The sequence below is a fragment of the Scyliorhinus torazame genome, chromosome 5, assembly GCF_047496885.1.
Source record: "Scyliorhinus torazame isolate Kashiwa2021f chromosome 5, sScyTor2.1, whole genome shotgun sequence".
In the NCBI taxonomy this organism is placed as follows: domain Eukaryota; kingdom Metazoa; phylum Chordata; class Chondrichthyes; order Carcharhiniformes; family Scyliorhinidae; genus Scyliorhinus; species Scyliorhinus torazame.
Window position 1 is genome coordinate 139047466 of NC_092711.1, and position 25579 is coordinate 139073044.

General features: G+C 49.1%; 1 protein-coding gene across 1 annotated transcript in view; it reads left to right on the plus strand.

Moving 5' to 3' along the window:
• The window catches only part of LOC140417937 (adenylate cyclase type 2-like), a 70160-nt gene that overhangs the window by 29908 nt on the left and 14673 nt on the right, over nucleotides 1-25579 (plus strand). Inside the window, exons 6-12 of the mRNA XM_072501370.1 lie at nucleotides 90-201; nucleotides 1118-1245; nucleotides 1685-1843; nucleotides 3116-3248; nucleotides 5490-5663; nucleotides 6576-6619; nucleotides 20653-20730. Coding sequence (XP_072357471.1) covers nucleotides 90-201; nucleotides 1118-1245; nucleotides 1685-1843; nucleotides 3116-3248; nucleotides 5490-5663; nucleotides 6576-6619; nucleotides 20653-20730 — 828 coding nt within the window. The remainder of the gene's footprint in view (nucleotides 1-89; nucleotides 202-1117; nucleotides 1246-1684; nucleotides 1844-3115; nucleotides 3249-5489; nucleotides 5664-6575; nucleotides 6620-20652; nucleotides 20731-25579) is intronic.

The window sequence follows — 25579 nt, forward strand, 5'->3', positions numbered from 1 at the left end:
AGGAGTCGGTGGGATAGTTGGAGATTGAGGCACTGACCAGGCTGTGAAATCTGTCAGACTGAAACTTTCGCTCGCCGTGTCTCCCGCAGCATCCTCTACGCGGACATTGTCGGCTTTACCCGCCTGGCCAGTGAGTGCTCCCCCAAGGAATTGGTCCTGATGCTGAATGAGCTCTTCGGCAAATTCGACCAGATTGCCAAGGTGAGGGGCTGGGTTGATCGATCACGGGCATGGTTCCTGATCCCTCCCCCTTCTCAGACACCCTGAGTGTCGCGTTGGTGAGGGTGTGGGGGGGGGGGGGAACTTCCAGTCGAGATACATACGAGCAAGGGGCAAATCAAACAAATGGGGATGAAGGAAGTGGCTGCTCTGTTAACATCCCTAGCATCCCTGTTAACATCCCCTCGGACCTAGACTTGGCACAGTAAGATCCCAAACTCCAACCAAACCAACATTGCCCCCCCCCCTCCCCCCCCCCCAACAATCCACCCGCAGTCCGAGGGTGGGGGGGGGTGTCAATCAGCCAGGGGACAGCTCGGTGGGCAGGATGGCGAGGTGGACTGTGGTTGGGCCTGGGCACCGCCCTCTCTCCCCTCCCCCCACCTCCACATGGGGTGCCGCCCGGCAAAACCGTTCACTCCCTGGGCCCGTACGGGAATGTTGGCGCAGGCAGGTGATGCTACCAGTGTAGCTGGCAGGGGTTGGAAGCCATGCCCTCTCCCTCCCCCCCCCCCCACCCCTCCCCCCCCTTGCCCAACCATCCCAGCAGATAGGTTCAGGGGCACGCAAAACAGCAGGGGAAAAAAACTAGGTGGCCATTTTGGAACGGGCACCATTTTGTAAGATGCAGGAGCGCTGGAGTTGACTGTTCGGCCCATCGAGCCGGTTACACCGCTTTGTACACTGTCAAGAGCGGGGGGGATGGGGCGGGGGAGAAGCGCACACACTTGGAAGTTCCCCTGCAAGGCCACACTCACCGTCCTGACTTGGAACCTGTTCCGTCAATGCCGCTGGGTCAAACGCCTGGGACTCCCACCCAAAGTTGTTCGGCAGCATGTTGAGTCAACACCCTCTCACCATTTATTCCCTGTTCCTTCTCTGTCTCTGTCTGCTTCAGGAAAACGAGTGTATGAGAATTAAGATCCTGGGTGACTGCTACTACTGTGTCTCCGGCCTACCGGTGTCTCTCCCCACACACGCCAGGAGCTGTGTCAAAATGGGCCTCGACATGTGTCAAGCCATTAAGTGAGTCACACCGTCAAGCTCTGCGCAGCCGGAGGGTCACGTTCGTCTTCTGTCGCCGGGGCAAGGGGAAGGGGGAGGGTGAAAGGTCACTCCTGTCTGGGAGGAGATTGTTACGCGAGATGGGTTGGGGGGTCAGACACTGTGACCTTTTGATCTGGAAAACTGGGGCTTCCAATCTGGCCCAGCCTGCTACTGGGAGGGGGGAGGTGATAGGGGGCTAAAGGCCACCTTTCTCACTTTGGTGGGGACCGGTTTGGGGTCATGGGTCAGACAGTTGAGTTGAGAGGTTGTCCATCTCTCTCTATGTGTTGGATGCTGGGTTGGGGTTATGGGTCAGAAGGTCGGGTGAAAGGTCATCCCTCCCTGGATGGAGCTATGAGCTGTTCACCGTGTGATTGATCTCCTTCTCTATCTCCCTCTCTCTCTCCCCACTGTGCAGCAAACTCCGTGAGGCCACAGGGGTCGATATCAACATGCGAGTCGGGGTTCATTCGGGGAATGTCCTGTGTGGGGTCATTGGGCTTCAAAAATGGCAGTACGATGTCTGGTCACATGATGTCACACTGGCCAATCACATGGAGGCTGGTGGTGTACCTGGGTAAGTTTCCATCAGTTTTCTCTCTTTCTGTCCATCCCTGACTACATCATTGTCTCCCTGTCTCTCCCGCTCCCTCTCTCTCTCTCTCGTTCCTTCTCTATCTGTCTCTTCCCTCTCCCTCTCTGTCTCTATCCCTCTCTCTGCCTCTCTCCCTCTCTCTCGGCCTCGCCCCTTGTGGTAACACCAGGTATTGCAGTACCTGAGAGGTAAATGACCATTGGCTAGACCGAGGGGTCTACATTGGATAATGTACATAGCCCCGCCCTGAGAGGCGGGGTATAAGAACCACTGCCTTCCCAGCAGCCTTCACTTTCTGTATCATCGCTGCTGGGTACAGTTCTAGCTGATTAAAGCCTATTAGATGACTCCCCTTCGCCTCGAGAGTTATTGATTGTGCATCACCCCTTCTCTCCCTCGCTCTGTCTCTCTCGCTCTGTTTTATTCCATCTCTCTGTCTCTCTCTCCATCTCTTGCTTCTCTCTCCCCCTTTATCCGCCATTCTCTGCCTCACTCTTTATCCCTCCTTCTCACTGTCTCTCTCCCGCTCTCTCTCTCTCCCCTCCCTCTCTCTGCCTCTCTCTGACCTCTGTCCGCTTCACCCTCTCTCTCTCCCTGCCCTGCCCTCTTCCTCCCTTTCCGTCTCTTTTCCTCTCTCTCCCTCTCTATCCCTGTCTCCCTCTGTCTCTCTCTCCCCCTCTCTCACTCCCTCTACCATTCTTCCTCTGTCTCTCTCTCCTTCCCTCTCTTTCTCCCTCCCTCTCTCTGTCTCTCCCTCTCCCTCTGTCTGTCTCTCTCTCTTTCCATGTCTCTCTCCCTGTCTCTCTCTCCCTCTCCCTCCCTTTCCCTCTCTCCCTCTCTATCCCTGTCTGTCTCCCTCTCTCCCTCCCTTCGCTCCCTCTACCTCTCTCCCTCCGTCTCTCTCTCTCTCCTTCCCTCTCTGTCTCTCTCTCTCTCCCTCCCTCCCTCTCTGTCTCTCTCTCTCTCTCCCTGGCTCTGTCTCTCTTTCCCTGTCTCTCTCTCTCCCTGTCTTTCTCTCCTCTCTCTCTGTCTATCCCTGTCTCTCTCTCTCCATCCCTGTCTATGTCTGTCTCTCTCTCTCTCTCTCCCTCCCTCCCTCTATCTTTCTCTCTCACTCTCTCCCTCCCTTTTCTCCCTTTTTCTGTCCCATTCGCCCGCTCCTGTTGTGTTCAGAGTTGGCGTACGGGCAATGTTCTGGAACTCTCTCCCTGCGGTGACCCTTTCTATGACCCTCCCCACCTTTTATTTTGGCAGGCGTGTGCACATCACGGATGCCACCCTTCGCCACCTGGATGAGGCATACCAGGTGCAAGAGGGCAGCGGGCACCTGAGGGATCCTTACCTGAAGGAGCACCAAGTCACCACATACCTGGTCATTGATCCCAGGGTGAGTGACACCGAGGAAGACGAGCGAGATACGGGGAGATGGCGCAGCGGTAACATCACTGGACCAGTAATCCAGAAGCCCCCTGCTAATGCTCTGTGGGGGAGGGGTCACGGGTTCAAATCCCACCAATGGCAACTGGTGGAATTTAAATGCGAATGAAGAAATCTGAAACATATGGCGCTAATCCCAGTAATGATGACCCTGACAGATTGTTGTTGAAAAAAAAACCATCTGGTTCACTAATATCCCCCTTTAGGGAAAGGCAATTCACTGTCCTTGCCCGGTGTAGCCTACATGTGATGTCAGGGTGGCACGGATCCACTGTGGTTTAGCACTGCTGCCACGCTTGTTTTCATGTTTCACGATATGCCCCCTTAAAAGGTACATGTCACCCCAATCACAGATTTTTGATTGACAAGGGCAAAGAGGGTTATTGGGGGGGGGTGGAGAGAAGAGGGCAGATAGGAATGTGGAGTTCAGTCATGGTCTTGTCGATGATCTTATCGGCGGCACAGTGGTTAGCACTGCTGCCTCACAGCGCCAGGAAACCGGGTTCGATTCCGGCTTGGGTCACTGTCTGTGTGGAGTCTGCACATCCTCCCCGTGTGTGCGTGGGTTTCCTCCGGGTGCTCCAGTTTCCTCCCACAGTCCAAAGATGTGCGGGTTAGGTGGATTGGCCGTGATAAATTGCCCTTAGTGTCCAAAGATGTGCAGGTTAGGTTACAGGAATAGGGTGGGGGAGTGGGCCTGTTATGGTGCTCTTTCGGAGGGCCGGTGCAGACTCAATGGGCCGAATGGCCTCCTTCTGCACTGTAGGGATTATATGTCATTCTATATAATTCTAAAGTGACCACCCTCCAACACGCACAACACTTAACTTCCCCCGCCCCCACTTCTCTGAAACAGCCAAGTGAGCCTGCACAGAGGTGTGGTAGTACCAGGTTTTGCGGTAACTAAGAGGTGGATGACCATTGGTTAGACCCAGGTGTCTACCATTGGCTGTTGTACATAGCTCCGCCCTGAGAGGCGGAGTATAAGAACCGGTGCCGTCCCAGCAGCCTTCACTTTCTGTACCGAAGCTGCTGGGGAAAGAGTTCTAGCAGATTAAAGCCTTCAGTTATGGAATCACTTCGTCTTGAGTGTAATTGATTGCGCATCAAAGGGCAATTAGGGATGGACGACAGGTGCTGGGGCCTTGGCCAGCGACGGCCGCATCAACTCAACAAATTAAGGGGATAAAATGCGCGGGAAGGGAGGGAAAATGCTGAGGCAGCCTTGGGAGGAGGGCCTCAAGCCTGAGGCCTAGTGGCGACGGATCCCAACAGGGGTTCCCAACGGAAAGGGAGAAGTCAGGGATCAGGGTCCAATCCGGAGTGGGGTGGGGGGGGTGGGGGGTGGGGGGGGGGCAGTTCAGACTGGTTATTTGCCCTGTTTCCCTGTTTTTTTCATGGAATCGGAACGAGTGAATAGGGTCAAGGGTCAATCAGCGGAAACACAATGGATTGTAGGATACGGAGGTAATAGGTTCATGGGGTGGCGGGAAGTGAGGTACAATCTAGAAAGAATGAGAGGAGATCTTGTTGAAACGGATCAGATTCTGAGGGGGGGTTGACAGGGTGCATGCTGGGAGGATGTTTCCTCGTGGGGGGGAATCTAGAACGGGTGGGGTTCTCAGTTTAAAAACGAGGGCGTCTCCCATTGAGGACGGGCATGAGGAGGAATTTCTTCTCTCAGAGGGAGGTCAGTCTGTGGAATCCTCTCCCCCAGAGAAGCAGCGGAGGCTGCGGGTCACTGAATATATTCAAGGCCCGAGCCGGAGAGAGTGCTGATCGACGAGGGTTATGGAGGAGGGAGACAGGTGGGAAAGTGGAGTTGAGGCCCACAGTCGGATCAGCCACGATCACAGCAGGCTCCAGGGGCCCAAACGGCATATATTCCCATTCCTAATTCTCATGTTCTCATGATCTCAGGAAGTGGGGGAGGTGAGGCTCGAGGGAAAAGGTGGGGGTCGAGGGAGGAGGTGGGGGGGGTCAAGGGAGGAGGTGGGGGTCGAGGGAGGAAGCCCTTTGGTCTCCATTCCTAACTTTGAGAGAGTCCGGTGACAACCCAAGATGGCGGGCAAAATCCAAGATGGCACCCGTCGCCAGGACAACCCGGACGGACACGCATCCTGGCGGCAGGGTGTCAAAAGGTGTTAACGCTCCATTGTGCTGTTTTCATTCTTCCTCCCTCCCTCTGCAGGCCGAAGAACATTACCTCGAGGCGACCCTAGCGCTTGACCCCAGCGACAGCGCAAAGATCCGGGCCTCCGTACGCATGACCCGCTACCTGGAATCGTGGGGCGCCGCCAAGCCCTTTGCACACCTCAATCAACGGGACAGCCTGCCCGTAGAGACGCCAACCTTCAACCACATGGTGAGTCACACTCAGGCATTTCATTTTCCGCCCATCGAGGGGGAGATTCCTCGCTCCCTTCCCTGGGGTGATTGTGGTGGTGGGGGAGATGGAGAGCTCTCCCCGTTATCCTGAGGTCCAATATTTACCCCTCAAAACCACCAACACTCAAGAAAGAATAACTAGACCTTTTGGCAATTCAGATTGCTGTTTGCGGGATTGTTCTGTGTGCGACGTGGTTGCCCCCACCTCCCCCCCCCCGTGTTTGCATCACAACAGCGATGGTGCATGAAGGACACAACTTCATTGGCTGTCTCCAGTAGTCACAGAAGGCAATTTCCAAACGCAAACCATTCCTTTCTTATTTTTGCAGCTATCACATCCTGATTGAGCCATACCCTGACGGAAAATGCGACACAGGCCTGAAATCCTGATGGAGCCTGCGATACAGGCCTCAAATCCCGACCGGGGCTGCGGCACAGGCCTCATATCCTGACTTACCGTGTGACACAGGCCTAATTTCCAGATCCGGCCTGCAACACAGCCCTCATGTCCTGACCAGACCTACGATTCTATGTTCTATGTTCTATAGACATATGGATGATAAGGGAATAGTGTAGATGGGCTTTAGAGTGGTTTCACAGGTTGGCGCAACATCGAGGGCCGAAGGGCCTGTACTGCGCTGTGATGTTCTATGTTCTATGATAAAAGCCTCATGTCTTGACAGAATCAGCGACAGAGCCCTCCAATCCTGTCCTAGCGTGTGACACCACGCCAGATCCTGACCAAATTTAGACACAGGCCCAAAATCCTGATGGAGCCTGCAATATAGCCCGCATACTCTGGGGGACAGTGCGTGAGGCTGTTGGTTCATGAATCATAGATTAAAGTCAAACACATTAATGTCAGTTCTTTCTTCGTTCTCATTTATAGGACATACCGATGGGAAATCTTGGATCATACCGGAACCTAGAAAGGTTGGAAAAACATTACATCGGTGTTCATTCCTGTCTCCTTCAGGAACAGGAAGATTGTTGTCGATGGTCTCAGTTGTTGTTGTCGATGGTCTCAGCTGTTGTTGTTGGTCTCAGTTGTTGTTGTCGGTCTCAGTTCTTGTTGTCGGTCTCAGTTCTTGTTGTCGGTCTCAGTTCTTGTTGTCGGTCTCAGTTGTTGTTGTCAGTCTCAGTTCTTGTTGTCAGTCTCAGTTCTTGTTGTCGATGGTCTCAGTTGTTGTTGTCGGTCTCAGTTCTTCTTGTCGGTCTCAGTTGTTGTTGTCAGTCTCAGTTGTTGTTGTCAGTCTCAGTTGTTGTTGTCGATGGGCCCAGTTGTTGTTGTCGATGGGCCCAGTTGTTGTTGTCGATGGTCTCAGTTGTTGTCAGTCTCAGTTGTTGTTGTTGGTCTCAGTTGTTGTTGTCGATGGTCCCAGTTGTTGTTGTTGATGGTCTCAGTTGTTGTCGGTCTCATTTGTTGGTGTAGGTCTCAGTTGTTGTTGTCGGTCTCAGTTGTTGTTGTCGATGGTCCCAGTTGTTGTTGTCGATGGTCTCAGTTGTTGTCGGTCTCAGATGTTGTTGTCGGTCTCAGTTGTTGTCCTCGGTCTCAGTTGTTGTTGTCGATGGCCCCAGTTGTTGTTGTTGTCGGTCTCAGTTCTTGTTGTGGGTCTCAGTTGTTGTTGTCAGTCTCAGTTCTTGTTGACAGTCTCAGTTCTTGTTGTCGGTGGTCTCAGTTGTTGTTGTCGGTCTCAGTTGTTGTTGTCGGTCTCAGTTGTTGTTGTCGATGGTCTCAGTTGTTGTTGTCGATGGTCTCAGTTGTTGTTGTCGATGGTCTCTGTTGTTATTGTCGATGGTCTCTGTTGTTGTTGTCGATGGTCTCAGTTGTTGTTGTCGATGGTCTCAGTTGTTGTCGTCGATGGTCTTAGTTGTTGTCGTCGATGGTCCCAGCTGTTGTTGACGATGGTCTCAGTTGTTGTTGTCGATGGTCTCAGTTGTTGTTGTCGATGGTCTCAGTTGTTGTTGTCGATGGTCTCAGTTGTTGTTGTCGATGGTCTCAGTTGTTGTTGTCGGTGGTCTCAGTTGTTGTTGTCGGTCTCAGTTGTTGTTGTCGGTCTCAGTTGTTGTTGTCGATGGTCTCAGTTGTTGTTGTCGATGGTCTCAGTTGTTGTTGTCGATGGTCTCTGTTGTTATTGTCGATGGTCTCTGTTGTTGTTGTCGATGGTCTCAGTTGTTGTTGTCGATGGTCTCAGTTGTTGTCGTCGATGGTCTTAGTTGTTGTCGTCGATGGTCCCAGCTGTTGTTGACGATGGTCTCAGTTGTTGTTGTCGATGGTCTCTGTTGTTGTCGATGGTCTCAGTTGTTGTTGTCGATGGTCTCAGTTGTTGTTGTCGATGTTCTCAGTTGTTGTTGTCGATGGTCTCAGTTGTTGTTGTTGGTCTCAGTTGTTGTCAGTCTCAGTTGATGTTGTCGGTCTCAGTTGTTGTTGTCGATGTTCTCAGTTGTTGTTGTCGATGGTCTCAGTTGTTGTTGTCGATGGTCTCAGTTGTTGTTGTCGGTCTCAGTTGTTGTTGTCGATGGTCTCAGTTGTTGTTGTCGGTCTCAGTTGTTGTTGTCGATGGTCTCTGTTGTTGTTGTCGATGGTCTCAGTTGTTGTTGTCGATGGTCTCAGTTGTTGTTGTCGATGGTCTCAGTTGTTGTTGTCGATGGTCTCAGTTGTTGTTGTCGGTCTCAGTTGTTGTTGTCGGTCTCAGTTGTTGTTGTCGGTCTCAGTTGTTGTTGTCGATGGTCTCAGTTGTTGTCGATGTTCTCAGTTGTTGTTGTCGATGGTCTCTGTTGTTGTTGTCGGTCTCAGTTGTTGTTGGCGATGGTCTCAGTTGTTGTTGTTGTTCTCAGTTGTTGTTGTTGTTGTTCTCTGTTGTTGTTGTCGATGGTCTCTGTTGTTGTCGATGGTCTCAGTTGTTGTTGTCGATGGTCTCAGTTGTTGTTGTTGTTGTTCTCTGTTGTTGTTGTCGATGGTCTCTGTTGTTGTCGATGGTCTCAGTTGTTGTTGTCGATGGTCTCAGTTGTTGTTGTCGATGGTCTCAGTTGTTGTTGTCGATGGTCTCAGTTGTTGTTGTCGATGGTCTCAGTTGTTGTTGTCGATGGTCTCAGTTGTTGTTGTCGGTCTCAGTTGTTGTTGTCGATGGTCTCAGTTGTTGTTGTCGATGGTCTCAGTTGTTGTTGTCGATGGTCTCAGTTGTTGTTGTCGGTCTCAGTTGTTGTTGTCGATGGTCTCAGTTGTTGTTGTCGATGGTCCCAGTTGTTGTTGTTGTTGGTCTCAGTTGTTGTCAGTCTCAGTTGATGTTGTCGGTCTCAGTTGTTGTTGTCGATGGTCTCAGTTGTTGTTGTCGATGGTCTCAGTTGTTGTTGTCGATGGTCCCAGTTGTTGTTGTTGATGGTCTCAGTTGTTGTCGGTCTCAGTTGTTGGTGTAGGTCTCAGTTGTTGTCAGTCTCAGTTGATGTTGTCGATGGTCTCAGTTGTTGTCAGTCTCAGTTGTTGTTGTCGGTCTCAGATGTTGTTGTCGGTCTCAGTTGTTGTCCTCGGTCTCAGTTGTTGTTGTCGATGGCCCCAGTTGTTGTTGTTGTCGGTCTCAGTTCTTGTTGTGGGTCTCAGTTGTTGTTGTCAGTCTCAGTTCTTGTTGACAGTCTCAGTTCTTGTTGTCGGTCTCAGTTGTTGTTGTCGATGGTCTCAGTTGTTGTCGATGTTCTCAGTTGTTGTTGTCGATGGTCTCAGTTGTTGTTGTCGATGGTCTCAGTTGTTGTTGTCGATGGTCTCAGTTGTTGTTGTCGATGGTCTCAGTTGTTGTTGTCGATGGTCTCAGTTGTTGTTGTCGATGGTCTCTGTTGTTGTTGTCGATGGTCTCTGTTGTTGTTGTCGATGGTCTCTGTTGTTGTTGTCGATGGTCTCTGTTGTTGTTGTCGATGGTCTCTGTTGTTGTTGTCGATGGTCTCAGTTGTTGTTGTCGATGGTCTCAGTTGTTGTTGTTCATGGTCACAGTTGTTGTTGTCGATGGTCTCAGTTGTTGTTGTCGGTCTCAGTTGTTGTTGTCGATGGTCTCAGTTGTTGTTGTCGGTCTCATTTGTTGGTGTAGGTCTCAGTTGTTGTTGTCGGTCTCAGTTGTTGTTGTCGATGGTCCCAGGTGTTGTTGTCGATGGTCTCAGTTGTTGTTGTCGATGGTCTCTGTTGTTGTTGTCGATGGTCCCAGTTGTTGTTGTCGATGGTCTCAGTTGTTGTCGGTCTCAGATGTTGTTGTCGGTCTCAGTTGTTGTCCTCGGTCTCAGTTGTTGTTGTCGATGGCCCCAGTTGTTGTTGTTGTCGGTCTCAGTTCTTGTTGTGGGTCTCAGTTGTTGTTGTCAGTCTCAGTTCTTGTTGACAGTCTCAGTTGTTGTTGTCGATGGTCTCAGTTGTTGTCGATGTTCTCAGTTGTTGTTGTCGATGGTCTCAGTTGTTGTTGTCGATGGTCTCAGTTGTTGTCGATGTTCTCAGTTGTTGTTGTCGATGGTCTCAGTTGTTGTTGTCGATGGTCTCAGTTGTTGTTGTCGATGGTCTCAGTTGTTGTTGTCGATGGTCTCAGTTGTTGTTGTCGGTCTCAGTTGTTGTTGTCGATGGTCTCAGTTCTTGTTGTCGATGGTCTCAGTTGTTGTTGTCGATGGTCTCAGTTGTTGTTGTCGATGGTCTCAGTTGTTGTTGTCGATGGTCCCAGTTGTTGTTGTTGATAGTCTCAGTTGTTGTCGGTCTCAGTTGTTGGTGTAGGTCTCAGTTGTTGTCAGTCTCAGTTGATGTTGTCGATGGTCTCAGTTGTTGTTGTCGATGGTCTCAGTTGTTGTTGTCGATGGTCTCTGTTGTTGTTGTCGGTCTCAGTTGTTGTTGTCGATGGTCTCAGTTGTTGTTGTCGATGGTGTGAGTTATTATTGTCGATGGAACCAGTTGTTGTTGTCGATGGTCTCAGTTGTTGTTGTCGATGGTCTCAGTTGTTGTTGTCGATGGTCTCAGTTGTTGTTGTTCATGGTCACAGTTGTTGTTGTTCATGGTCACAGTTGTTGTTGTCGATGGTCTCAGTTGTTGTTGTCGGTCTCAGTTGTTGTTGTCGATGGTCTCAGTTGTTGTTGTCGATGGTGTGAGTTATTATTGTCGATGGAACCAGTTGTTGTTGTCGATGGTCTCAGTTGTTGTTGTCGATGGTCTCAGTTGTTGTTGTCGATGGTCTCAGTTGTTGTTGTCGGTCTCAGTTGTTGTTGTCGGTCTCAGTTGTTGTTGTCGATGGTCTCAGTTGTTGTTGTCGATGGTCTCAGTTGTTGTTGTCGATGGTCTCTGTTGTTGTTGTCGATGGTCTCTGTTGTTGTTGTCGATGGTCTCTGTTGTTGTTGTCGATGGTCTCAGTTGTTGTTGTCGATGGTCTCAGTTGTTGTTGTTCATGGTCACAGTTGTTGTTGTCGATGGTCTCAGTTGTTGTTGTCGGTCTCAGTTGTTGTTGTCGATGGTCTCAGTTGTTGTTGTCGATGGTCTCAGTTGTTGTTGTCGATGGTCTCTGTTGTTGTTGTCGATGGTCTCTGTTGTTGTTGTCGATGGTCTCTGTTGTTGTTGTCGATGGTCTCAGTTGCTGTTGTCGATGGTCTCTGTTGTTGTTGTCGATGGTCTCTGTTGTTGTTGTCGATGGTCTCTGTTGTTGTTGTCGATGGTCTCAGTTGTTGTTGTCGATGGTCTCAGTTGTTGTTGTTCATGGTCACAGTTGTTGTTGTCGATGGTCTCAGTTGTTGTTGTCGGTCTCAGTTGTTGTTGTCGATGGTCTCAGTTGTTGTTGTCGATGGTCTCAGTTGTTGTTGTCGATGGTGTGAGTTATTATTGTCGATGGAACCAGTTGTTGTTGTCGATGGTCTCAGTTGTTGTTGTCGGTCTCAGTTGTTGTTGTCGATGGTCTCAGTTGTTGTTGTCGGTCTCAGTTGTTGTTGTCGATGGTCTCAGTTGTTGTTGTCGATGGTCTCAGTTGTTGTTGTCGATGGTCTCTGTTGTTGTTGTCGATGGTCTCTGTTGTTGTTGTCGATGGTCTCTGTTGTTGTTGTCGATGGTCTCAGTTGTTGTTGTCGGTCTCAGTTGTTGTTGTCGGTCTCAGTTGTTGTTGTCGATGGTCTCTGTTGTTGTTGTCGATGGTCTCTGTTGTTGTTGTCGATGGTCTCTGTTGTTGTTGTCGATGGTCTCTGTTGTTGTTGTCGATGGTCTCTGTTGTTGTTGTCGATGGTCTCTGTTGTTGTTGTCGATGGTCTCAGTTGTTGTTGTCGGTCTCAGTTGTTGTTGTCGATGGTCTCAGTTGTTGTTGTCGATGGTCTCTGTTGTTGTTGTCGATGGTCTCTGTTGTTGTTGTCGATGGTCTCTGTTGTTGTTGTCGATGGTCTCAGTTGTTGTTGTCGATGGTCTCAGTTGTTGTTGTCGGTCTCAGTTGTTGTTGTCAATGGTCTCAGTTGTTGTTGTCGATGGTCTCTGTTGTTGTTGTCGATGGTCTCTGTTGTTGTTGTCGATGGTCTCTGTTGTTGTTGTCGATGGTCTCTGTTGTTGTCGATGGTCTCTGTTGTTGTTGTCGGTCTCAGTTGTTGTTGTCGATGGTCTCTGTTGTTGTTGTCGATGGTCTCAGTTGTTGTTGTCGGTCTCAGTTGTTGTTGTCGATGGTCTCAGTTGTTGTTGTCGATGGTCTCAGTTGTTGTTGTCGGTCTCAGTTGTTGTTGTCGATGGTCTCAGTTGTTGTTGTCGATGGTCTCAGTTGTTGTTGTCGATGGTCTCAGTTGTTGTTGTCGATGGTCTCAGTTGTTGTTGTCGATGGTCTCAGTTGTTGTTGTCGATGGTCTCTGTTGTTGTTGTCGATGGTCTCTGTTGTTGTTGTCGATGGTCTCTGTTGTTGTTGTCGATGGTCTCTGTTGTTGTTGTCGATGGTCTCAGTTGTTGTCGTCGATGGTCTTAGTTGTTGTCGTCGATGGTCCCAGCTGTTGTTGACGATGGTCTCAGTTGTTGTTGTCATTCTCAGTTGTTGTTGTCGATGGTCTCAGTTGTTGTTGTCGATGATCTCAGTTGTTGTTGTCGATGGTCTCAGTTGTTGTTGTCGATGGTCTCAGTTGTTGTCGGTCTCAGTTGTTGTTGTCGATGGTCTCAGTTGTTGTTGTCGATGGTCTCAGTTGTTGTTGTCGATGGTGTGAGTTATTATTGTCGATGGTCTCAGTTGTTGTTGTCGATGGTCTCAGTTGTTGTTGTCGATGGTCTCAGTTGTTGTTGTCGATGGTCTCAGTTGTTGTTGTCGATGGTGTGAGTTATTATTGTCGATGGTCTCTGTTGTTGTTGTCGATGGTCTCTGTTGTTGTTGTCGATGGTCTCTGTTGTTGTTGTCGATGGTCTCAGTTGTTGTTGTCGATGGTCTCAGTTGTTGTTGTCGATGGTCTCAGTTGTTGTTGTCGATGGTCTCAGTTGTTGTTGTCGATGGTCTCAGTTGTTGTTGTCGATGGTCTCAGTTGTTGTTGTCGATGGTGTGAGTTATTATTGTCGATGGTCTCTGTTGTTGTTGTCGATGGTCTCTGTTGTTGTTGTCGATGGTCTCAGTTGTTGTTGTCGATGGTCTCTGTTGTTGTTGTCGATGGTCTCTGTTGTTGTTGTCGATGGTCTCTGTTGTTGTTGTCGATGGTCTCAGTTGTTGTTGTCGATGGTCTCAGTTGTTGTTGTTCATGGTCACAGTTGTTGTTGTCGATGGTCTCAGTTGTTGTTGTCGGTCTCAGTTGTTGTTGTCGATGGTCTCAGTTGTTGTTGTCGATGGTCTCAGTTGTTGTTGTCGATGGTGTGAGTTATTATTGTCGATGGAACCAGTTGTTGTTGTCGATGGTCTCAGTTGTTGTTGTCGGTCTCAGTTGTTGTTGTCGATGGTCTCAGTTGTTGTTGTCGGTCTCAGTTGTTGTTGTCGATGGTCTCAGTTGTTGTTGTCGATGGTCTCAGTTGTTGTTGTCGATGGTCTCTGTTGTTGTTGTCGATGGTCTCTGTTGTTGTTGTCGATGGTCTCTGTTGTTGTTGTCGATGGTCTCAGTTGTTGTTGTCGGTCTCAGTTGTTGTTGTCGGTCTCAGTTGTTGTTGTCGATGGTCTCTGTTGTTGTTGTCGATGGTCTCTGTTGTTGTTGTCGATGGTCTCTGTTGTTGCTGTCGATGGTCTCTGTTGTTGTTGTCGATGGTCTCTGTTGTTGTTGTCGATGGTCTCAGTTGTTGTTGTCGGTCTCAGTTGTTGTTGTCGATGGTCTCAGTTGTTGTTGTCGATGGTCTCTGTTGTTGTTGTCGATGGTCTCTGTTGTTGTTGTCGATGGTCTCTGTTGTTGTTGTCGATGGTCTCAGTTGTTGTTGTCGGTCTCAGTTGTTGTTGTCGATGGTCTCAGTTGTTGTTGTCGGTCTCAGTTGTTGTTGTCAATGGTCTCAGTTGTTGTTGTCGATGGTCTCTGTTGTTGTTGTCGATGGTCTCTGTTGTTGTTGTCGATGGTCTCTGTTGTTGTTGTCGATGGTCTCTGTTGTTGTCGATGGTCTCTGTTGTTGTTGTCGATGGTCTCTGTTGTTGTTGTCGATGGTCTCTGTTGTTGTTGTCGATGGTCTCTGTTGTTGTTGTCGATGGTCTCTGTTGTTGTTGTCGATGGTCTCTGTTGTTGTTGTCGATGGTCTCAGTTGTTGTCGTCGATGGTCTTAGTTGTTGTCGTCGATGGTCCCAGCTGTTGTTGACGATGGTCTCAGTTGTTGTTGTCATTCTCAGTTGTTGTTGTCGATGGTCTCAGTTGTTGTTGTCGATGATCTCAGTTGTTGTTGTCGATGGTCTCAGTTGTTGTTGTCGATGGTCTCAGTTGTTGTCGATGGTCTCAGTTGTTGTTGTCGATGGTCTCTGTTGTTGTTGGCGATGGTCTCAGTTGTTGTTGTTGTTCTCAGTTGTTGTTGTTGTTCTCAGTTGTTGTTGTTGTTGTTCTCAGTTGTTGTTGTCGATGGTCTCAGTTGTTGTTGTCGATGGTCTCAGTTGTTGTTGTCGATGGTCTCAGTTGTTGTTGTCGATGGTCTCTGTTGTTGTTGTCGATGGTCCCAGTTGTTGTTGTTGATGGTCTCAGTTGTTGTCGGTCTCAGTTGTTGGTGTAGGTCTCAGTTGTTGTTGTCGGTCTCAGTTGCTGTTGTCGATGGTCTCTGTTGTTGTTGTCGATGGTCCCAGTTGTTGTTGTTGATGGTCTCAGTTGTTGTCGGTCTCAGTTGTTGGTGTAGGTCTCAGTTGTTGTTGTCGGTCTCAGTTGCTGTTGTCGATGGTCTCTGTTGTTGTTGTCGATGGTCTCAGTTGTAGTTGTCGGTCTCAGTTGTTGTTGTCGATGGTCCCAGTTGTTGTTGTTGTTGGTCTCAGTTGTTGTCGATGGTCTCAGTTGTTGTTGTCGATGGTCTCTGTTGTTGTTGTCGATGGTCCCAGTTGTTGTTGTTGTTGGTCTCAGTTGTTGTCAGTCTCAGTTGTTGTTGTTGGTCTCAGTTGTTGTTCTCGATGGTCCCAGTTGTTGTTGTTGTTGGTCTCAGTTGTTGTCGGTCTCATTTGTTGGTGTAGGTCTCAGTTGTTGTTGTCGGTCTCAGTTGTTGTTGTCGATGGTCCCAGGTGTTGTTGTCGATGGTCTCAGTTGTTGTCGGTCTCAGATGTTGTTGTCGGTCTCAGTTGTTGTCCTCGGTCTCAGTTGTTGTTGTCGATGGCCCCAGTTGTTGTTGTTGTCGGTCTCAGTTCTTGTTGTGGGTCTCAGTTGTTGTTGTCAGTCTCAGTTCTTGTTGACAGTCTCAGTTCTTGTTGTCGGTCTCAGTTGTTGTTGTCGATGGTCTCAGTTGTTGTCGATGTTCTCAGTTGTTGTTGTCGATGGTCTCAGTTGTTGTTGTCGATGGTCTCAGTTGTTGTCGATGTTCTCAGTTGTTGTTGTCGATGGTCTCAGTTCTTGTTGTCGATGGTCTCAGTTGTTGTTGTCGATGGTCTCAGTTGTTGTTGTCGGTCTCAGTTGTTGTTGTCGATGGTCCCAGTTGTTGTTGTTGATAGTCTCAGTTGTTGTCGGTCTCAGTTGTTGGTGTAGGTCTCAGTTGTTGTCAGTCTCAGTTGATGTTGTCGATGGTCTCAGTTGTTGTTGTCGATGGTCTCAGTTGTTGTTGTCGATGGTCTCAGTTGTTGTTGTCGATGGTCTCAGTTGTTGTTGTCGGTCTCAGTTGTTGTTGTCGGTCTCAGTTGTTGTTGTCGATGGTCTCAGTTGTTGTTGTCGATGGTCTCAGTTGTTGTTGTCGATGGTCTCAGTTGTTGTTGTCGATGGTCTCAGTTGTTGTTGTCGATGGTCTCAGTTGTTGTTGTCGATGGTCTCAGTTGTTGTTGTCGATGGTCTCTGTTGTTGTTGTCGATGGTCTCTGTTGTTGTTGTCGATGGTCTCAGTTGTTGTTGTCGATGGTCTCAGTTGTTGTTGTCGATGGTCTCAGTTGTTGTTGTCGATGGTCTCAGTTGTTGTTGTCGATGGTCTCAGTTGTTGTTGTCGGTCTCAGTTGTTGTTGTCGATGGTCTCAGTTGTTGTTGTCGGTCTCAGTTGTTGTTGTCGATGGTCTCAGTTGTTGTTGTCGATGGTCTCAGTTGTTGTTGTCGGTCTCAGTTGTTGTTGTCGATGGTCTCAGTTGTTGTTGTCGATGGTCTCAGTTGTTGTTGTCGATGGTCTCAGTTGTTGTTGTCGATGGTCTCTGTTGTTGTTGTCGATGGTCTCTGTTGTTGTTGTCGATGGTCTCAGTTGTTGTTGTCGATGGTCTCAGTTGTTGTTGTCGATGGTCTCAGTTGTTGTTGTCGATGGTCTCTGTTGTTGTCGATGGTCTCAGTTGTTGTTGTCGATGGTCTCAGTTGTTGTTGTCGATGGTCTCAGTTGTTGTTGTCGATGGTCTCAGTTGTTGTTGTCGATGGTCTCAGTTGTTGTCGATGGTCTCAGTTGTTGTTGACGATGGTCTCAGTTGTTGTTGTCGATGGTCTCTGTTGTTGTCGATGGTCTCAGTTGTTGTTGTCGATGGTCTCAGTTGTTGTTGTCGATGGTCTCAGTTGTTGTTGTCGATGGTCTCTGTTGTTGTTGTCGATGGTCTCAGTTGTTGTTGTCGATGGTCTCAGTTGTTGTTGTCGATGGTCTCAGTTGTTGTCGTCGATGGTCTCAGTTGTTGTTGTCGATGGTCTCAGTTGTTGTTGTCGATGGTCTCAGTTGTTGTCGATGGTCTCAGTTGTTGTTGTCGATGGTCTCTGTTGTTGTTGTCGATGGTCTCTGTTGTTGTCGATGGTCTCAGTTGTTGTTGTCGATGGTCTCAGTTGTTGTTGTCGATGGTCTCTGTTGTTGTCGATGGTCTCAGTTGTTGTTGTCGATGGTCTCAGTTGTTGTTGTCGATGGTCTCAGTTGTTGTTGTCGATGGTCTCAGTTGTTGTTGTCGATGGTCTCTGTTGTTGTCGATGGTCTCAGTTGTTGTTGTCGATGGTCTCAGTTGTTGTTGTCGATGGTCTCAGTTGTTGTTGTCGATGGTCTCAGTTGTTGTCGATGGTCTCAGTTGTTGTTGTCGATGGTCTCAGTTGTTGTTGTCGATGGTCTCTGTTGTTGTCGATGGTCTCAGTTGTTGTTGTCGATGGTCTCAGTTGTTGTTGTCGATGGTCTCTGTTGTTGTCGATGGTCTCAGTTGTTGTTGTCGATGGTCTCAGTTGTTGTTGTCGATGGTCTCAGTTGTTGTTGTCGATGGTCTCAGTTGTTGTCGTCGATGGTCTCAGTTGTTGTTGTCGGTCTCAGTTGTTGTTGTCGATGGTCTCAGTTGTTGTTGTCGATGGTCTCAGTTGTTGTTGTCGATGGTCTCTGTTGTTGTTGTCGGTCTCAGTTGTTGTCGATGGTCTCAGTTGTTGTTGTCGATGGTCTCTGTTGTTGTCGATGGTCTCTGTTGTTGTTGTCGATGGTCTCTGTTGTTGTTGTCGATGGTCTCTGTTGTTGTTGTCGATGGTCTCAGTTGTTGTTGTCGATGGTCTCAGTTGTTGTTGTCGATGGTCTCAGTTGTTGTTGTCGATGGTCTCTGTTGTTGTTGTCGATGGTCTCTGTTGTTGTTGTCGATGGTCTCTGTTGTTGTTGTCGATGGTCTCTGTTGTTGTTGTCGATGGTGTGAGTTATTATTGTCGATGGTCTCTGTTGTTGTTGTCGATGGTCTCTGTTGTTGTTGTCGATGGTCTCTGTTGTTGTTGTCGATGGTCTCTGTTGTTGTTGTCGATGGTCTCAGTTGTTGTCGATGGTCTCAGTTGTTGTTGTCGATGGTCTCTGTTGTTGTTGTCGATGGTCTCTGTTGTTGTTGTCGATGGTCTCCGTTGTTGTTGTCGATGGTCTCTGTTGTTGTTGTCGATGGTCTCTGTTGTTGTTGTCGATGGTCTCTGTTGTTATTGTCGATGGTCTCAGTTGTTGTTGTCGATGGTCTCAGTTGTTGTTGTCGATGGTCTCTGTTGTTGTTGTCGATGGTCTCTGTTGTTGTTGTCGATGGTCTCTGTTGTTGTTGTCGATGGTCTCAGTTGTTGTCGATGGTCTCTGTTGTTGTTGTCGATGGTCTCTGTTGTTGTTGTCGATGGTCTCAGTTGTTGTTGTCGATGGTCTCTGTTGTTGTTGTCGATGGTCTCTGTTGTTGTTGTCGATGGTCTCTGTTGTTGTTGTCGATGGTCTCTGTTGTTATTGTCGATGGTCTCAGTTGTTGTTGTCGATGGTCTCAGTTGTTGTTGTCGGTCTCAGTTGTTGTTGTCGATGGTCTCAGTTGTTGTTGTCGATGGTCTCTGTTGTTGTTGTCGATGGTCTCTGTTGTTATTGTCGATGGTCTCAGTTGTTGTTGTCGATGGTCTCTGTTGTTGTTGTCGATGGTCTCTGTTGTTGTTGTCGATGGTCTCAGTTGTTGTTGTCGATGGTCTCTGTTGTTATTGTCGATGGTCTCAGTTGTTGTTGTCGATGGTCTCAGTTGTTGTTGTCGATGGTCTCTGTTGTTGTTGTCGATGGTCTCTGTTGTTGTTGTCGATGGTCTCAGTTGTTGTTGTCGGTCTCAGTTGTTGTTGTCGATGGTCTCTGTTGTTGTCGATGGTCTCAGTTGTTGTTGTCGATGGTCTCTGTTGTTGTTGTCGATGGTCTCAGTTGTTGTTGTCGATGGTGTGAGTTATTATTGTCGATGGTCTCTGTTGTTGTTGTCGATGGTCTCAGTTGTTGTTGTCGATGGTCTCAGTTGTTGTTGTCGATGGTGTGAGTTATTATTGTCGATGGTCTCTGTTGTTGTTGTCGATGGTCTCTGTTGTTGTTGTCGATGGTCTCAGTTGTTGTTGTCGATGGTGTGAGTTATTATTGTCGATGGTCTCAGTTGTTGTTGTCGATGGTCTCTGTTGTTGTTGTCGATGGTCTCTGTTGTTGTTGTCGATGGTCTCAGTTGTTGTTGTCGATGGTGTGAGTTATTATTGTCGATGGTCTCAGTTGTTGTTGTCGATGGTCTCTGTTGTTGTTGTCGATGGTCTCTGTTGTTGTTGTCGATGGTCTCAGTTGTTGTTGTCGATGGTCTCAGTTGTTGTTGTCGATGGTCTCAGTTGTTGTTGTCGATGGTCTCAGTTGTTGTTGTCGATGGTCTCAGTTGTTGTTGTCGATGGTCTCAGTTGTTGTTGTCGATGGTCTCAGTTGTTGTTGTCGATGGTGTGAGTTATTATTGTCGATGGTCTCTGTTGTTGTTGTCGATGGTCTCAGTTGTTGTTGTCGATGGTCTCAGTTGTTGTTGTTCATGGTCACAGTTGTTGTTGTCGATGGTGTGAGTTATTATTGTCGATGGTCTCTGTTGTTGTTGTCGATGGTCTCAGTTGTTGTTGTCGATGGTCTCAGTTGTTGTTGTCGATGGTCTCAGTTGTTGTTGTCGATGGTCTCAGTTGTTGTTGTCGATGGTCTCAGTTGTTGTTGTCGATGGTCTCAGTTGTTGTTGTCGATGGTCTCAGTTGTTGTTGTCGATGGTGTGAGTTATTATTGTCGATGGTCTCTGTTGTTGTTGTCGATGGTCTCAGTTGTTGTTGTCGATGGTCTCAGTTGTTGTTGTCGATGGTCTCAGTTGTTGTTGTCGATGGTGTGAGTTATTATTGTCGATGGAACCAGTTGTTGTTGTCGATGGTCTCAGTTGTTGTTGTCGGTCTCAGTTGTTGTTGTCGATGGTCTCAGTTGTTGTTGTCGGTCTCAGTTGTTGTTGTCGGTCTCAGTTGTTGTTGTCGATGGTCTCAGTTGTTGTTGTCGATGGTCTCAGTTGTTGTTGTCGATGGTCTCTGTTGTTGTTGTCGATGGTCTCTGTTGTTGTTGTCGATGGTCTCTGTTGTTGTTGTCGATGGTCTCTGTTGTTGTTGTCGATGGTCTCAGTTGTTGTTGTCGGTCTCAGTTGTTGTTGTCGATGGTCTCAGTTGTTGTTGTCGATGGTCTCTGTTGTTGTTGTCGATGGTCTCTGTTGTTGTTGTCGATGGTCTCTGTTGTTGTTGTCGATGGTCTCTGTTGTTGTTGTCGATGGTCTCAGTTGTTGTTGTCGGTCTCAGTTGTTGTTGTCGATGGTCTCAGTTGTTGTTGTCGATGGTCTCTGTTGTTGTTGTCGATGGTCTCTGTTGTTGTTGTCGATGGTCTCTGTTGTTGTTGTCGATGGTCTCAGTTGTTGTTGTCGATGGTCTCTGTTGTTGTTGTCGATGGTCTCTGTTGTTGTTGTCGATGGTCTCTGTTGTTGTTGTCGATGGTCTCTGTTGTTGTTGTCGATGGTCTCTGTTGTTGTTGTCGATGGTCTCTGTTGTTGTTGTCGATGGTCTCTGTTGCTGTTGTCGATGGTCTCTGTTGTTGTTGTCGATGGTCTCTGTTGTTGTTGTCGATGGTCTCTGTTGTTGTTGTCGATGGTCTCAGTTGTTGACCTGTTGTGCTGACCTTGTCTTTGGCTACAAGCTGTCTGGTTTCCTCCACAGGTATCGCTCTCAGCGCGGTCTGGAGGAGGAAGTGCATGAGAGGATTAGCGAAGTCATCGATGGGCGGAATTCCCAGAGGTAACTGAAACCGGCTTAAGCTGGGATTCAGGGCAACACGATCAGAGGGTGGACCCCCTTTCAGCTTTCTCTCTGCCTTTCTTCCTCAGTGTTTCACTATAATGCTCTCTTTCTCTCTATCCCTCTGTCTCTCACATTGTCTTCCTCTCTCCATCTCTCTGTCTAACGCACCCCCTCCTTTTCTCCGTCACTTTTTCTTTCCCTCCGTCTCTATCTCTCTGTTTCTCTCGGTCTCCCTCTCTCCCAGTCTCTCATCTCTCTCAATCTACAACTCTATCTCTCTGTCTCGCTCTCTGTTGCTCCATCTCTCCATCTCACTCTCTCTTTCTGGGCGTCTCTATCTCTGTCTGTCTGTCTCTCTGTTTGTCTGTCTTTCTCTTTCTGTTTGTCTGTCTGTCTCTCTCTGTCTGTCTGTCTCTATCTCTCTGTCTATCTCTGTCTCTCTCTCTGTCTGTCCGTCTCTCTCTCTGTCTGTCTGTCTCTATCTCTCTGTCTCTCTCTCTCTGTCTCTCTCTCTCGCGCTCTGTCTGGCTGTCTCTCTTTGTCTGTCTGTCTCTCTTCCTCTCTCTGTTTGTCTCTCTCTCTTTCTCTCTCTCTCTCTGTCTCTCTCTGTCTCTCTCTGTCTGTCTATCTCTCTCTCTCTCTCTGTCTCTCTCTGCCTCTCTCTCTGTCTGTCTATCTCTCTCTGTGTCTCTCTCACTGTTGTGGTGTTGGGTGTTCTGACACACAGATGAGCCAACACGGTTGTATATGGTACAACGCTATTTTATTTAAACTTTCTATGTACAGTTTTGTCTTGATACTCTGCACGTGGGGATTCCCTGTTTGTGATCTTGTAACAGGTCTTGTCCGTGTCTTTGTCCCCAGACCTACTGTCCACTAGGTGTCGTGCTCGTGCTTTTATGTGGTTGGTGTCCTTGTGTGTGATTGGTTGTGGTGTTGTGTGCTCTGATTTGTCTGTTGGTGTGTCCATCATGATGTGTGTGTTTGAATATCATGACAACTGTCTCTCTCTCTCTCTGACTCTCTCTGTCTGTCTAATTCTCTCTCTCTCTCTGTCTCTCTCTGACTCTCTCTCTGCCTCTCTCTGTCTGTCTATCTCTCTCTGTGTCTCTCTCTCTGTCTCTCTCTCTCTGACTCTCTCTGTCTGTCTATCTCTCTCTCTCTCTCTCTCTCTGTCTCTCTCTGACTCTCTCTCTGCCTCTCTCTGTCTGTCTATCTCTCTCTGTGTCTCTCTCGCTGTCTCTCTCTGTCTCTCTCTCTCTCTGACTCTCTCTGTCTGTCTATCTCTCTCTCTCTCTGACTCTCTCTCTGCCTCTCTCTGTCTGTCTATCTCTCTCTGTGTGTGTGTCTCTCTCTCTCTGTCTCTCTCACTGTCTCTCTCTCTCTCTCTGACTCTCTCTGTCTGTCTATCTCTCTCTCTCTCTGACTCTCTCTCTGCCTCGCTCTGTCTGTCTATCTCTCTCTGTGTCTCTCTCATTGTCTCTCTCTGTCACTCTCTCTCTGCCTCTCTCTGTCTGTCTATCTCTTTCTCTGTCTCTCTCACTGTCTCTCTCTGTCTCTCTCTCTCTGACTCTCTCCGTCTGTCTATCTCTCTCTCTCTCTCTGTCTGTCTCTTCCTCTCTGTTTGTATCTCTTTCTATTTGTCTCCCCCTCTGTCTTTCTCTGTCTGTCTGTCTCTCTTCCTCTCTGTTTGTCGCTCTCTCTCTCTCTCTCTCTTTCTGTCTCTCTCTCTAACTCTCTCTCTGACTCTCTCTCTGTCTCTCTCTCTGTATCTCTCTCTGTATCTCTCTTGGTCTCTGTTTTTCTCTGTTTTTGTCTGTCTCTGTCTCCCTATCCATCTCTCTCTCTGTCAATCTATCCCTCTCCCATCTCTCTCTAGCTCTTTCTCTCGCTCTGTCATATCCCGCACGGAATTACGGGATGGAAATGATTATCCTCCCTGTGGTACTCCCGGAGTATGAGCGGGGGTATCCCATTCAGCTATGTACAGAAGATCGGTCAGTAAGGCACCAATTATGGAGAGACCCGGTCGGGATTTACCGGGAGTTGTTTATAACGGATCTGTAAATTAACCAAAGTTAAGGGAGGCACGGTAGCACAGTGGTTAGCACTGTTGCTTCACAGCACCAGGGTCCCAGGTTCGATTCCCCGCTGGGTCACTGTCTGTGCGGAGTCTGCACATCCTCCCCGTGTGTGCGTGGGTTTCCTCCCACAGTCCAAAGACATGCAGATTAGGTGGAGTGGCCATGATAAATTGATTCTTAGGGTGGGCTCGCTGATATAGGCCTAGGTAGGGGGCTCTTTCAAAGGGTCGGTGCAGACTCGATGGGCCGATTGGCCTCCTTCTGTCCTGTAGGGATTCTGTGATTCTTTATTCTTCTCGGTGTGGACTCCCCATGTCCTTATTAAACTCTCTTTCATTCTCCATCTCTCTCTCTCTCTGCTTCAGATCCCTCTCTCTCCTTGCCATCTCTCTCCTTCGCTCTCAAATCTTTCCTCTTCTATATGCGTCTCTCTCTCTCTATCTCGATCTCCCTCATCGCTCCTCTCTGCCGCCTCCTCTTTTGTCCTTGCCTAACACCATTTCCCAAACCAAGGCTCAGGGATTCCCCCGCACGCACCCATACCCTGGGGTGGGGGTGGGGGGGGGGGGGTGGGGGGGGGTGCAGTTGGTCTAATTTCCCATCATGCCCTATGGGGCCCACCTTTACAGCCTCCCCTCCCCCGACAAGCTCCAGGTTACCTTCACGGACGAGGCGCTGTTTGGGACAGGACGTTGCTGCCATCTATTGGTCCAATGACCACCCTGCCGCTTGTTCAAAACCAACCCCGATGTCAACATCTGACTGGATAAAAGAGCTGGACTGGCACAGTGTGTCGGGGGAGGGGGGTGGAGTGACTGACAATGTGGAGTTTTAAAATAATTTGGAGGAAGGCCGGGAGGGACGACGCGAGTAGACGATCAACAGAAGTCACGGACAGACTCCCTCTTTAAAAGGGGTCCCTGACGGAGAGACTCCCTCTTTAAAAGGGGTCCCTGACGGAGAGACTCCCTCTTTAAAAGGGGTCCCTGACGGAGAGACTCCCTCTTTAAAAGGGGTCCCTGACGGAGAGACTCCCTCTTTAAAAGGGGTCCCTGACGGAGAGACTCCCTCTTTAAAAGGGGTCTCTGACGGAGAGACTCCCTCTTTAAAAGGGGTCCCTGACGGAGAGACTCCCTCTTTAAAAGGGGTCTCTGACGGAGAGACTCCCTCTTTAAAAGGGGTCCCTGACGGAGAGACTCCCTCTTTAAAAGGGGTCCCTGACGGAGAGACTCCCTCTTTAAAAGGGGTCCCTGACGGAGAGATTCCCTCTTTAAAAGGGGTCCCTGACGGAGAGACTCCCTCTTTAAAAGGGGTCCCTGACGGAGAGACTCCCTCTTTAAAAGGGGTCCCTGACGGAGAGACTCCCTCTTTAAAAGGGGTCTCTGACGGAGAGACTCCCTCTTTAAAAGGGGTCCCTGACGGAGAGACTCCCTCTTTAAAAGGGGTCCCTGACGGAGAGACTCCCTCTTTAAAAGGGGTCCCTGACGGAGAGACTCCCTCTTTAAAAGGGGTCCCTGACGGAGAGGCTCCCTCTTTAAAAGGGGTCCCTGACGGAGAGACTCCCTCTTTAAAAGGGGTCCCTGACGGAGAGGCTCCCTCTTTAAAAGGGGTCCCTGACGGAGAGGCTCCCTCTTTAAAAGGGGTCCCTGACGGAGAGACTCCCTCTTTAAAAGGGGTCCCTGACGGAGAGGCTCCCTCTTTAAAAGGGGTCCCTGACGGAGAGACTCCCTCGAGGCTCCCTCTTTAAAAGGGGTCCCTGACGGAGAGACTCCCTCTTATAAAGGGGTCTCTGACGGAGAGACTCCCGCTTTAAAAGGGGTCCCTGACGGAGAGACTCCCTCTTTAAAAGGGGTCCCTGACGGAGAGACTCCCTCTTTAAAAGGGGTCCCTGACGGAGAGACTCCCTCTTTAAAAAGGGTCCCTGACGGAGAGGCTCCCTCTTTAAAAGGGGTCCCTGACGGAGAGACTCCCTCTTTAAAAGGGGTCCCTGACGGAGAGACTCCCTCTTATAAAGGGGTCCCTGACGGAGAGACTCCCTCTTTAAAAGGGGTCCCTGACGGAGAGACTCCCTCTTTAAAAGGGGTCCCTGACGGAGAGACTCCCTCTTTAAAAGGGGTCCCTGACGGAGAGACACCCTCTTTAAAAGGGGTCCCTGACGGAGAGTCTCCCTCTTTAAAAGGGGTCCCTGACGGAGAGACTCCCTCTTTAAAAGGGGTCCCTGACGGAGAGACTCCCTCTTTAAAAGGGGTCCCTGACGGACAGACTCCCTCTTTAAAAGGGGTCACTGACGGAGAGGCTCCCTCTTTAAAAGGGGTCCCTGACGGACAGACTCCCTCTTTAAAAGGGGTCACTGACGGAGAGGCTCCCTCTTTAAAAGGGGTCCCTGACGGAGAGACTCCCTCTTTAAAAGGGGTCCCTGACGGAGAGGCTCCCTCTTTAAAAGGGGTCCCTGACGGAGAGACTCCCTCTTTAAAAGGGGTCCCTGACGGAGAGACTCCCTCTTTAAATGGGGTCCCTGACGGAGAGACTCCCTCTTTAAAAGGGGTCCCTGACGGAGAGACACCCTCTTTAAAAGGGGTCCTTGACGGAGAGTCTCCCTCTTTAAAAGGGGTCCCTGACGGAGAGACTCCCTCTTTAAAAGGGGTCCCTGACGGAGAGACTCCCTCTTTAAAAGGGGTCCCTGACGGAGAGACTCCCTCTTTAAAAGGGGTCCCTGACGGAGAGACTCCCTCTTTAAAAGGGGTCCCTGACGGAGAGACTCC